At 40.0% G+C, this 14278-nt stretch overlaps 1 protein-coding gene across 2 annotated transcripts in view; it reads right to left on the bottom strand.

Moving 5' to 3' along the window:
* Positions 1 to 14278, bottom strand: part of LOC142391804 (interleukin-1 receptor accessory protein-like 1) — a 259529-nt gene that overhangs the window by 159329 nt on the left and 85922 nt on the right. For both annotated transcript variants that reach the window (XM_075477883.1, XM_075477884.1), the window contains exon 3: positions 11174 to 11453. In XM_075477883.1, coding sequence (XP_075333998.1) covers positions 11174 to 11453 — 280 coding nt within the window. The remainder of the gene's footprint in view (positions 1 to 11173; positions 11454 to 14278) is intronic.

Raw genomic sequence — 14278 nt, 5'->3', positions numbered from 1 at the left:
GGACAAATGTCCAACCAGAAGCAGCATGCAGGGAATGGAATAAAACTGGCTGAGACTATACTACTATAAAGCACGCACACAGTTGATCAAACCTATATATCAATTTTGACAAAGAGAACCCAACATACATTTAATGAATATAGATGATGGTGGTTAGTTGAAATTTTGCCAACTGAATAGAATGAACACCTGTGACTTATTACTCTTTTCTTTTTCAGTGTCTGAAAAACTGCATTGTACATCATATCTGACCAGGACAGTAATTGCTTACAGTGTACTGGTTTTGTAATAATTTTCAAACATCATCTGAACTATTCAACTGAACTTTAAGCATATTGTACTTTTCAAGCAAAAGCACAAAATAAAAATATTGTCAGAGCAAAGAAAGAAAGAAAGAAACTAAATTTGTGCCGATAGTTCTCATGGTTTGAAACTCAGTGAGTTGGACGGTGAAAATGAAAGGAATATGACTACTGGATAAACATGTTCAGAAGTAGTAAAATCCTTCCAGTCTTTTACTTAATTTCCTTAGATGACAGTTCCAGCCTGTCAGTGATATTCTTGTTTGTAACCGTTTTAAATGCCTGAGTGTTGAGGGTTTGCTTTGTTTCTTCAAAACATGTCAACTATCTGCAGACGTGGGTAAATTGAAATGCCAAAGTTTAGCTCTACATGAATTACTACAAAAAACTACAAAAACTACAAATATTTACTTTATTAATTTTAAGAGATTAGTGTCAGAATATGATCCGACTTTGGTTATATTCACAATACCAGTTAGAAGATAAACTAAGAAACTACTTCCTATAGATGTTCAATGAATAGGCAAAATAATTAAAACTTATTTAAATATATACAGTATGACTGCGCAAGTACTAAATGGTCAACTCTAATGATACTGAATTATTTAAACCCAGGACATTTATAAACTGTATGGTAAAATATCACTGCTAACATAGCAGCTTATTGGTTGATGGCACATCAGTGTTATAAACTAAATGAAAAACTTTAACACCAAATTTGTGCTAAAATGGAAGTGTTTCAATAAAAAACATATAGCAAATTTAAAAGCTGCAGACAAATTGATAAGACTTTGGAAAACATTTCCTTCACAAATGAAAGTCCATTACTATCCAGTCCCTGGCCCTATAGTGGTTTCAAGTGAACATTCTTCTTTGACAGTGCTATTGTAGCGTCAGACATCCACTGTGAATACCTGGCAAAGTTCACACAGCCACATCACAAGGCTGAATAAAGCACAGTATGAAAGGTGGACTAAGCCCAAACAGCAGCCCATACATCATCAGACAAAGGCTGTTGGAAAACAGCCTCAACTAAAGCAGATGGAGCCAACTAGCAGGCTGTCCAAACAGTGTTGACAGAGCACTCTCTCTAGATACAGGTGTAAAGCATACTGAATACAGGGGAGTATCATCAATAACCCCTGACTGTTGAATGTAGCTGCTTGACAAATTCATGTCACATAGCTAACTAAAAAGAAACAAAATCCACCTGAGCACCGAAAATAACTAATGCCTGTGTTCTGGCACCATCTTTCTCATAACATCTTAAAGTAGTGAAGTGGAGGGTGCTCATTTCTTCCATCACAGCACATGTTGACTGCACATTTCTCAACCAAACAAATGGTGGATGGTTCTGCCAGACACACAACACTATTAGAGAACCTTCTGCCGTTTCAACCATGCCAGCAGCTTTCCACAACAGCGAAGATCAAATATCTCAGGAAGGACTGGTTGGATTGCAGCCGAATTTTAAACAAACCCACACACACAGGTCAAGAGAGAGGATAAAACTTTGGCATCCTTGACTTATTTCATGCAGCACCACTTGCAGGTCAAAGTTTTATCTATCCAAAAGGGGAAGTTTGTTTTTTTAAACCTGGACCTTATTTCTGGCATAAAACGTTCATCTACTCACCGATAAAAGTTTGGTGAAAGTCGGCGTCCTGGGGGCTATCGGGGGCTTTCTACACACGTGTCTAGTGGGATGACATCATCGAAGCGCCAAGCCACTAGACGCGTGTGTAGAAAGCTTCCGATAAGCCCTCCGATAGCCCCCAATAACAACAACATGGCAGCTATGAGCTAACAGTGCAATAGTACGCGTTCATTCATTCATTTAGCTTAAAGTATTGGTGAAATAAAGACAGATAATGCCTTATTTAGAGGCTGTATTGTCTGCCCTGATCTCTCCCGTTATATGGATATACGCGGATCTCGAGTGATCTAAATAGCGCCGACTTTCACCAAACTGTTATCGGTGAGTAGATGAACGTATTTTCTGCCAAATAACAGCATCAGCTATATATCACGCTTAAACCTCCCAAAACGTCATAATCACAACGTTGGCGTTGTGAGCATGTTGTTATTCTGACACTGACATTTACCTCACTGCAAATGTCCTTTTGCATTAATACAGCCTCACAAAGCCTGGCTTTAAACAAATGAATTAGTTCTCACGCGCTTTGAAAATCAAATTAAGCTTTTGTGAACAGCAAGTGTTTCCTTCAACTGATGAGCAATCACAGGAACATTATAAAAAAAATAAGATGACTGGATGAAAAAGTACTTTCATCATTCCAGGGACACATGAAAACCTCATCCATGTGCACACTAGTGTAACAACTCTTGAAAATAAACCTGGTCAAAAAACATTGGTATGTCACTGTAAAAGATCTTCTCAGCATAGGCCACAGCTAACTGAAACTTTTCCCGCCTGGTATCTTATCACACAAACACATAGTATACATCATCCATAACCCATGAAAGCACAAACCATCCCTGCTGCTCCTTAGTCTAACGTCTCTCATTGGCTTTGACAGGTGGGCTGGATCAATTGGACAGGCCCTGACTGGAGCTGAATGACAGAGTGTTCCAGACAGCCCATTCTGACTGTCACTTCCCTGAGAGATCACCAGCCACTCCTGCCCACGAATACTAATACAGTCAACATGGCTGTGGCCTGGGACAGGTGGGAAGTGCTTTGTTTTAATGTGTGTGTTCTCTGAAGACGTTGTTATTGTGTGGTGGTACCAAAGTGTCAGGTGAATTCCATTCAGAACAGAGATGTGTGAACACATGAATGCACACATATAGACGCACACCTACTCTTTCAAAAATGTTCCCTCTCCAATGTCCTTTACTGGTGACAGCCCAGATATTGCAGGGCATGCAGGAAATCCATTAATAAGCCCAAGAAAGTGGCAGCATGCCAATGCCTGTAACCAGGGTCAAAGGTGAGGCGTCAGATTCCTGCCAAGACGTGGTATCCTGCCTGATCTGTTACATCTGTCCTTAATCTGACACTGTAGTCTCCGCACTCTCATGGCCATCGATTTGCTGTAGGTGTGTGGCTATTTTTGGAATTTGTTTGTTCACGACTACTGACAGTGTGTGGTGAAATGTTCTGCCTGTACTTTTCACTGGAAGAGTTGGTGGAAGAAAAGTCAGGTCTCTCTAAGCGCCCACTGAAAGCATCTTAAGAAGACCAGTTCGTTATTTTTAATGAAATGAATTTATCTGACCTGCAACTGACATGACACAGATAACACTTTTGATTAAAATGGAAGAGGACAGAAATAATACCAAGAATGAACATGTAACCCTTCCGGCATATAAAACCATGTTGACTGCAGTAATATTTTGGGGCTGGAGTGATCTTAGGGAACTAACAGAACAGGCTTAAAAAAAAAAAAAGAAACAAATAAATAAAAAGGTACTTCCAGTCAAATTCATCTTATTGCCCATATGATATCTCGTAACCCATTACTGCAGTTAACCCCCTTCTTAAAGGCCCAGTCTGCATTGTACTGATTGCATTGGTCTGTTGATTATCGGTCTGGCATTATGCAAATAGCTAACATACACATTCATACAGACAAGTTACAGATGAAAGAGATGGACTACAAATAAGGCATTTCAAGCAGTGGAGGAGCAGAGCCTTCTGTGGGTAAGAATAACTTTGTTTGGTGTGCATATCTTACATGCACACAAGATTTTAAGGCTCTTTAAGGAACACTCCTTCTACAGCAATTCTACAGCATTAGCTCTATACAAAAGCACACGAACCGAGAAGAGTTACAGATTTTTGGGCTGGATAGTGATCCACACAGAAGTCAATATTAAGCAATGAGAGTTCCATATGACTTGTGGACCAATAACTAGCCAAGACATATATTATTTAAACCTTTAAGGGCTACAAACTCTAAATATAACTTTCAGAAACATGCATATTCCCTCAAAGATGTTTCTAGGCAATCCAAAGAGAGCATGAAATTCTTCATGTGAAACAAACAGAAATCCATCAGAATCAGTCGGTTGTCTTTTTCATTCGTTCTGTCATATGTGCATAAAAAGTAGAGCAAAAAGAAAAAGGAAATTCCACACGCTGACAGGAGGCTGGATGGAGAAACAAGCGAGCAGGAACTCTGCAGGGAAATGGCAGCATATGAGCTCCACATTGGTGAGGCAAACACCAGGTGAGCTGTGGATGTGCACTGAAAAATAGACTTATTAGTGATGGAAATTGTCCTGATTTGAGTCGCAGATGAACATTTATGGGGAAAATAAGCAGTAAATAAGCCATAATACTCCAGCACAGGAAAGTATAACCTCACCTCCCCACCTTTAATATAAATGGGCCCTGCCCATGACAGACCCGCTCCAAATGACCTGAATATGGTTATATTTGGAATCGTTTCTTTGCTCTCACCCTATTCTGAGCCCAAAACTTGTTCTTCGTGATGACCACTGAGTCAGTGTCAAACATGTTTTTTTTCCCTTTTCCTGTCATATTAGCCACACTGGCTTTTACTGGACTGTCTCAGCTGTCAGCACAGCACAGCACAGCACAGAATAGCAGGAATTAGAAACTCTGTAATGCTAATAAGCTTATAGAGGAACTTGCAATAAAGCTGTAGAGTAGGTGGTATCCTCAAAGCACCCGGATGGCTTGTGCATGTGTATGTGTGCAAGTTTTATGTCATTATACAGTAAGTGACACACACTGCAGATGTTTTTGGTCTGCATACGACAGAGTTCCTCGGGGTATTACATCTGAAACAGCTGAGTGCTGACCTCAATTTGACGCATGGCGCAGCTCATCTGCTCCCCTCCACTCCTGTACTGTGTGTGGCTTCAGCGCTCCCTCTATTCATATGTCTGTAATGCTACATCTGTGTGTGTACGTGTGTGTGTCCATGAACAATAATCCAAGAGTAAAAGAGAAGCATGCATAACTCAGAATGATGTGTGTGTGTGTATGTATGTGTGATGGTGTTGGCCTGCTTCCACATAGAGATGGGAAGCACATTAAGTTCCTGTCAGTGGCAGACAGTCACACAAGGGAACAGAAAACTGACAAGTCATGTTTGTGTTGGTGTGTGTGTGTGTGTGTGTGTGTGTGTGTGTGTGTATGTGCATGGGTTAGTGCATGGCAGTGCCCTCTGACACCCTTAAGTGCAGCTGAGCAGATACACAAAGATGAGATGAGCGCAAGCACATTGTTATGTGTGTGTGTGTGTGTGTGTAAGTCAGGGGATATATAGTAAGAAAGCCATTACATGGGGAATAACATATGAAACAGGGCAAAAAGAGCATATTTGTGCCATTTGGGGAAAAAAAAAAAAAAAAAAAACTGATCGAGTAGCTGAACACGCTCCACAAATATTCTCCACAGCCTCGATATGGTCAAATTTACCCCAGTTCTCTAAAGGATAAACTACAGCACTTTGCAAAATTCACAAAAATCTTCAAACAAACAAATAAACAAAAATTCTCAACAACCTGCTTCTAGATTTATCTATAACCGGCTCATTCAAATCGGAAGCAAACTATATTTATTTGCACCCTCAAAGGACACTTTCTCCGGTCTGCTTTTCAGACTCAAAAACTCTGCTAACTGGAAAGCACATTAAGACATTTGTGTTTAATCTCAGTACAGATGTGCTTCTGTCATCTCCATTATGCCACATGGTATCCAAGCTGCTACCAGAGAATATTCCTTGTATTCTGGGGTTCCTTTGACAGTAAAAATGCACTTTGAATTAAACATAAATGGTATTTAAGCATGGCCATGGGAAGCACGATCTCACTAGATCTGAAGGACGTGATTAAAATGATATCAGTATGAATATTTTATACATATTTATATAAATTGTGGTAAACAAACCCAAGATCTTTTCTAAGGTTGTCAAAAGAGAAAATAGTTTCAGATATCTATGTTTAACATGGACATGCAACCCTCCACCTTTACTTTCTTTGACACAATGACATCACATAGTAACTGTTGCAGCGTGCTCAAGTATGAAATGTTGTTATGCTGTGATTCATTTGTTCCACCACAGAGTGCTGTAATTCCCCAGGACCCTTCATGTTTCAAATGTTGAGCATCTAAAAACACTGCCAAGTGTCTCATCTGCACGTAATGTGTTAACATATGAAAGTGCTGATCATCCATAGGACCTATACTCCAGAGACAAAAGAGCAGAGCAATCCTCTGACTTGGCTGTGGTTACTGGGAATTGAAATGAGTCACACTGACATAACAGCTCGACATGCTGCAATGTGGTTGTAAAACTGGTTGAATCCATTTTTGAGATTTCCAACACATTGTCAGCCTTCAAGCAAATACGAAAATTTGACGTAAGTAAAGGCGGTTGCAAGAGTCAGGCTGTAGCCATTTTCAGCTTCATAGCTTATCCTTTAGAATCACCACCTGGAGAGTTATCGCTTCAGAAGTACTTCAGAATGTCTCCGTTTGATCTCTGACAGAACAACATCAAGGCAGCACGTTATGTGATATAAACGCTGATGAGCAGAAATGTGATGACCAACACTACGGTTTCTTAGCTTCACTCCAAACACATCCTACTTGTTGAGGCATGAACTCTGCCAGACGTCTAAAGTTGCCCTTTAGCATCCATCACTAAGGCATTAGCTACAGATCCTTTAAGTCCTACAGGTGGGAAGCCAAAATGATGTCAAAGACTCAGGGTCTTCCAAACTGTCCATTTCTGACATCTAACACATTGAGAATAAGAAGAAAGTGTTCACTTGATGTCCAGTATATTCCACATATAACACTTGATCCATGCTCTCGGTCATTAAGGTACACAAACAGACATTTCCAGACATTTACTACAACATAAAGATCATGTTTGCTGTTTGTATCCATTTCCCAGAATCCTTACTCCACTGTCAGTCATCTAGATGGAGCCTTGGACTTCTTATTGTGAATCCACTCACTGTATATGCTAATACTTGAATATTAATCAATCAAAGTAATCTTTTTCCAATATGTTTGGTTTTGATTCATTGCCATGCACTTCAGAAAACTGCATTAAACGTACAATGCACTCACACACTAAAAAGAGCACCAATAACCTAGTCCTCCCAACCCTTCGGAGCAGGCCCCTCCCCAGTTGAAAAGCACCGTATGCTGCTGTATAGGGCTGACTAATGAGCCAGTCAAGAGAAAACGCCCTTTACCTACAAGGTTAATAAGTTATTATGATATAATCAAGCATGTGCAACACCGCACACTATTCAGTCCATTTCATCAACTCAAGTGTTGCAAAATTGACAGTAAACACCCTGTGACAAATGAAGGCGTTTCCCTTGATTTTTTTTTTGTAGATTGGTGTGTTTAATTAATATAGCTAGCGGCTATAAGTTAATCAAAATTCTAGATAAAATGCTCACTTTTTTTTTTTTTTAAATATGTCCTCAGAGCAGACCTGCCAACCTGGAAAGTGTAAATTCACATTTCTACATTAACAAATGATCCACCAGTGGCAAGTGGGATGGGTTCCACTCTTCCACGACACCGAGCAGCATAAAGCACGTTTAAAGCCTGATGGATGAACGAACAAATGGTGAAATACCAGTTTGTAAGGCATCACCTTCTGTAAATTGTCTTGGTCTTGGTCACTTGCAGTGCAATTTACCATTCCATTCAGAAAGCCAGAGAACATACCGTACTTGGTTAATGACCTTGTGCTCACGTTGGCAGCTGTGTTAATTGTCGGCACAACTGTAAATTATGCCTGTAAAGGAAGGACTCCACTGGGATATGTCAGCGATATCAGACTGCACATAACTTCCGGAATTGCAGGGTGTAAACAAGAACCTTTGAGACAATGGAGGTTGGTATTTTTATGAAGACATTCCACCAAGAGGAACTTAGCAACTGGTTAGTGAGCTGGGAGCTAGCATAACAGCCACATTTTTTACCCTGGTGTTGCTGCCATCTGATTGCTGGTGAACACAGTAGAGCCAAGGACGAGAGAGGGAGATGTGGGTTGCCGCCTCATGTAATAGGCACAGAACAAGATAAACCTTAAAAGGGACACTATGTAATTTCTTCCCCCATCTAGTGGTGCAATTTTATTTTGCAAAGTCAAATGAATTTGCTCTCTAGCGCCTCGTGTTTTCAAATGTGCGCTGCAACTTCTTGAACTACGGGAGGCGGTATGTGGCAAGATTCAAGATGCTGTGTAGATTCAGACTCAAGGTCCATACAAACAAAAATACATCAAGACACACAGTACAAAGGATTACATAACACACATACAATAACACTATAAATACAGATGACAGATAACATGTCAGATAACATAAGTTGACATAGCCTTTTGTGTGCAAGCAATGCAATTAGTCAAATTCTGGGAGTTACCTGAAGTGACATCGACGCAGCGGTAGCATTAGCAGCAGTATGTAGTTGCTATCTGGAAAGTGTTCTTTTAAATAAACTCCCGGTAAACTGAGTTAAGAGCCTATGTGTACTACGGCAGAAGTTTGGTAACAATCAATGCATTATTAGTGGGATAATTTACGAGATTAAATCTATTTACCATTAGCGCCAGTAATAAGCCATTCGGCGGACGTGACGTCAAAATGACGTAATTTCTGCTTGCAGGCCTGGCGTTGGGGAAAACGCGATTCGAAGTGCTTTTTGTCCCTCTCGGGACAATGTTGCAGTAATTAAATTTTATTTATTCATCATCTGAAGCTGTCATCGTGTGGTTACTGATGCTGACAGGAATGACCTCCTGTACAGCTGAACAAAGCTAAGCAAACCTCTAAATGGACACACTCAGTTTCAACAATAAGTAGTAGGTTAATAACATAATGGACAATACTTACCCAACATAAACATACAAACTAGATGCATCTTTTTCCACTGATGTATCTGGTCTCCTTATTTAAATGTTACTCGCTTAATACTTAACCAATTCTCAGTTATGAAAACAAACAAAAAAAAAAAATCATCGTTATTACTATTTATGATTAAATCCAAAGTCACAGTTTTAGCTAGGCTTAGATCTTTTAACATTATTTGTTTAGTATTTTCTTCCAAATATATAGGATTGTGTACAACCTGGAGATACAATAAGCCCTCTTCTGATGGCTAGACAAACATGGTCACAAAAATAGTTTAACTGGAATTATTCAATTTCATCTGAAGAATTTTTGACGTTAATAAGGTCATATTTTGGCCCAGAGATCATTAGAAGCACCATTTTGTAGCTCATTTTTTCCAGTGCAACATATTTGTAACGCAAGTATCTTGAGCAGGTTTGGAGCTCTGTTTGCTTTTACAGCCACAATTAATTACAAATTAGTTATTAAATTTAATTAACTGAATTATTCATCTACATACAATCACATTGTGGGCTTTTGGGAGGAATCGCATCATGAGTTTACCGTGCCAATACTAAGTAGCTGTGAACAGCCCCAGCTGCAACAAATCATTGGAGCTGATTGCAGCATCAAGCCTTGCATTGCAAATAAATGTCAGAGTTGTTATGTTCCAGTTGACTGGCAATGATTAAATGTTTAAAGTATAAAGGCAGAAAGTGAACGAACTTGTGATTCCATAATGTAAAAAGTCAAGCTCTGTAGAAAGCAAATGTAGGCAACAAAAGTCCAAAGAAATGCCCACACAAGGAAATCCCTGGTGACAGGAAAGTGCTTGCGACTCTTATTTCTCTCTGTGATGGGCAAATAAGTGTTGCTCCCTAATTTGGTTCTTAAATGGGGAGACTGGCGAAAAAGCAACTGTGCTCATCCAAATCAAATCTCAAGGCTCTACTTTCTGTGTGATTACACAATAACTCTGAGCTGAGTAATTGTCTACCTCTATAAGATACTGCCAACATGACTGAATAGAGGATTGTTGGACTGGTGCTGCCTGTTTCTATTCACGACGGCTGCCACAGCGAAGGGGAGAGTGCTAATGGTGGTGAATTTTAAGAGGCCAAACCCTCTTAGAATTGAGCTTGTGAAACACAGGGAAACCTGTGCTGAATGCTACTGCTTAAGAGCACATTCGTTCTTTTGTCTTTTAAAACAGAATGTCCTAAACCACATGAATGTTTCTAAATTAAAAAAAAAAAGATTACACTTCTATCCTTGAGGTACGTGTGTTACAAAGTTTATCTGGTTCTGTTTAAAAAAAAAAAAAAAAAAAATCAAACCGTTATGGGCTCCAAAGCGGCAGCTTTGCCTTTTCATTCCAAATGGCCTCTGCCCATCTTCATGTTAATGAAAATGTCTTGGAAGCCAGAAATTTTACTACATAATCTAACTCATAAATCAAACAATTGCCTACCTTCATCATTCGGCAAGTGGGAAAGGAAGATAGCACAAGCCCCTTACTTTTCTTTCTTTTATCTTAGCAGCTTTTCCCTGTCCTCAATCTTCCTGTGCTGAATTACGTTCATTCTCTTTTGTCTCACTACTTGCTCTGTCACGTTTTCAGAAAGGAGGACTCGTGAGGGCCAAAGAGATATAGATTCTCAATGGCACCAAATGGCTTACTGCCCTCAGGAGGGAAATGAAGAAATAATTTAACATATAAAGTCAAGAAAAGGGACTTTATAGTCATAGATGATGCTGTGTGGACCATCAACCACTTCTCTTTTGGCCAGAGATGAGGCTTCATTAGAGATCAACAGGGGAGAACTTTCGTTCAGCTTTACTCGTAACCATAGAGATCCACACAATACTATTTACACTGTTTTACAGACATGCTGCTGGCAAAATAATCCCCCAAAATGGCTTAGGACTCTCACAAATGCTTTCTACATTTGTAGCAATGAAGAGAGGGGTCTGTCTCCAGGTAGTGCTGACTTTAATAAAAAAACACTTACCTCAAAACGCAGGAATAGTATCCCACATCGTCCAATTCTGCTGGTCGGAACCATATAGCATCCTCCTCTTTGCTCATCCTTGTGCCATCAAAACTGATGGGTTCCTCAAAATCTCCATGCCCTGCACTTTTGTACCACATGAGGCTAAGTCCTGTGCTCTGCGCATGGGTGTAGTTGGCCCGGATATATCCATAGAATAAAGCACACTTAATCCGTACAGGTTCCCCCAGAAGCACTTTGTATTTCAGGTAGTCCACTGACCAATCTGTGCAACCTTCCACTGAAAAACAGAGAGAAGAAAAATAGATAATTGATCAGGGATGTTTAGGACTTATTTACATAATCAGCAAACACAGCAGGAGGGACTCGTAGACATCAGCAGATCCCAATCTGGTAGCGGTTTTCCTTCATGAAGCACTCATTCTCGCAACTTCCCCTTTGTGGATAAATATGATGCATTAGTGCTTGATTCAATTATTCAAACTAAATCTAAACCCATAGGAAGTAAATATCCTAATAATCTGCCCATTTACTCGCCAGTGTCTCATTTCCTCAGTTTCCTCTTAAATGTGTAAAGAAAAAAAAAAAAATTAAAAAAAAAAAAAAAATGGACACAACTGTCAGATCCAATAATTGCCCCCTGCCTTAACCCACAGGTTTTATTGGTTACATTTAATTACTGTGTGACCAAGTTAAATAAAAGTGTTTTACCTATTAGTTACTCTGTATAAACAACCATCAGTGTCCATTTCAAAAGCACTGATAGCACTCCACAACATTTAACCTCTGATAAACTCTGAAAGTCTGCATTCATTCATTCATTCATTCATTCATTTATTTGACGCTGTCACACTGCATCTGAGATTTGAATGCTGTGGTGTATATGGCTTCTCTGGTACACACAACGTTCTGCATAGCAGGAATCTTACTGTTAAGACATCTCATAGAGCCTTCAAACCATCAGTCCAGAACGTAACAAGGATTAAATAATCACTGAATTTGTAATGCAGAACAGGGATAAGGATGGTAGGAAATCTCTAGTGAGTTTCCAACTTTAGGTGTATATGAGATTCATGAGAAACAAAATTTAATCCTTGCTGAGCTCTCGCACACCAGTGAAAAGTCCTGACTTGCTGATTGAGATTTCCACATGCAGTAGCTTTTCTAAGATGCTTGGCTGGTTAATAATGATGGGGTTCACCAAGATTTTAAAAAGTACTTTCAGGGGAGCTGTGGCCTGATCACACAGAGGACTTGGCTTGCAAGCCTTTACTTTGGCTCAACTATGGGTTTCTGTCATCACAATGCTGGCTCACCTCTAACAGGGAAGCAATCACCATAGTAACCCACACGGAGTAACCTTCTCGGGAGCAGGTTTGCTTCAGCAGATCAGATTTGATTTGATAAAATTGAGTACCGTTTTAAAAAGGATTAAAACATGGGCATACAGAAGAGGTACTGTAGGATTTACAGCAAAAACCCAGAAAGTCTAAATGTAGTTACAGCTGACAAAACCAACAACCAGATGGCAACTTATATTTTTATTTTCAGTTGGTCTCTGTTTAACCAGTACAATAGATTAAAAATATCTTTAGTAGTAGTGTGTAGCAATATACACAGAGATATACACAAAATATTCATACATTACATGAAGAATGTAGAACAGGAGCACTGAAATCGTAAATGTAATGGTCTCAGACCCTGCAGGGTCAAATCGTGATGAAACAATAACACGTGGAGCTAGATGTGGCTGTCTACCTGCTGTTTCAAATTACTGCTTAGAGTTGTTGAAGTAAACATGTTGACAGATAAGAAGAGTGCAGACCAAAGTGAGCAGTGTAAAAATATGCTCCAGGACAAAGCCGTGCATCAAGTTTTAACATACAATGTGCCGTGGTAGGGGATGGTTTTAGGGTTTGTGATGAACCTCAATGTTCTGTGGTTGAACTGCAAGGCACATACATGATGACATCGACACAATCCAGCAGGAATACACAGTAAAGTGGAAGCAGCCAGTCTATTTTTCCTTTTAGCTTCAAAAGGAAGCCGAGATTTTTCTTTATGTTAACACATTCTTTACATAGTCATTCTCAAGATTTGACATCTCTTCACAGGTGAAAGTTTTACAACATTTCAACTAAAGAAAATTATATTTACAGAGCAAACTTAAAGGGGATAGAGAATCAAAATCGTCTTTTTCACGTTTTTGGTGTTAGTTCTGAGTCTCCCCGCTGTGGGGAGTACACACAAAGTGCCAGCAAGTGTCAGAACCTCTGTTTCAAGTACTCCCCTTTTTTGAATATCCCCCAGAATATCCCCCAATCCGTTTTTGTGAAAAAGTGATGTCACTTTTTCAGCAATCGCCCCCCCCCACACCCAAATCCACAGCCACCCGTTTCAGACACGCCCCTTCGGCGAGAAACAGGAACAGGTGAGCCTTCCAAGGCTGTGAAAGCGGACTACGATCGTTACATATTCTTCCCCCGGAAAGCAATGTTCGCGATCAATGGCTTTTATTTATTTTTAACAGCATCCCCAGTACATACAACTGCCGACTTTTCCTTTGCGCTGCGCATTTCACGGAGTACAGTTTCACAAAGCTTGCACGATTCCGAGCAGGCTTCAGTCGGAATTTTGCTCAGTAGAGGGTCAGTGCCGACAGGGACAGACAGACTGCAGCGAGCTGTGCGCTCCGCTGAGAAGGTGATCGGCTGCATCTATCCATGACCTGCACGTCTCCAGGACTATGGGGCGAGCAGGTCGGATCACAGCTGACCCTTCTCTATTTGCACTGCTCCCCTCGGGCAGGAGGCTTCGGTCCATTCGGACCAGAACCTCCCGTCACAAAAACAGTTTTTCCCCCTTGCAGTCGGACTTATGAACACTTCATAATCACCTCATAATCTGCCCCAGTCACTTTACCATCATTAAAATTGCACTAATGAAGCTGCACTGTTGTTGCTCTGTATATTGGATACTGTGTATTGTTGTACACACCTTGTACATTTTATATTCATATATTTTTATTCTTTATTTTTTATTATTATATCCTATGTTACATGTTTGCACCTTACGCCGCAGCAAATTCCTAGTTAGTGAACACTG

The sequence above is a fragment of the Odontesthes bonariensis genome, chromosome 11 (assembly GCF_027942865.1).
Source record: "Odontesthes bonariensis isolate fOdoBon6 chromosome 11, fOdoBon6.hap1, whole genome shotgun sequence".
In the NCBI taxonomy this organism is placed as follows: Eukaryota; Metazoa; Chordata; class Actinopteri; order Atheriniformes; family Atherinopsidae; genus Odontesthes; species Odontesthes bonariensis.
Note: the sequence above shows the minus strand (reverse complement) of the source record. Positions and strands in the feature narration are given on the sequence as shown.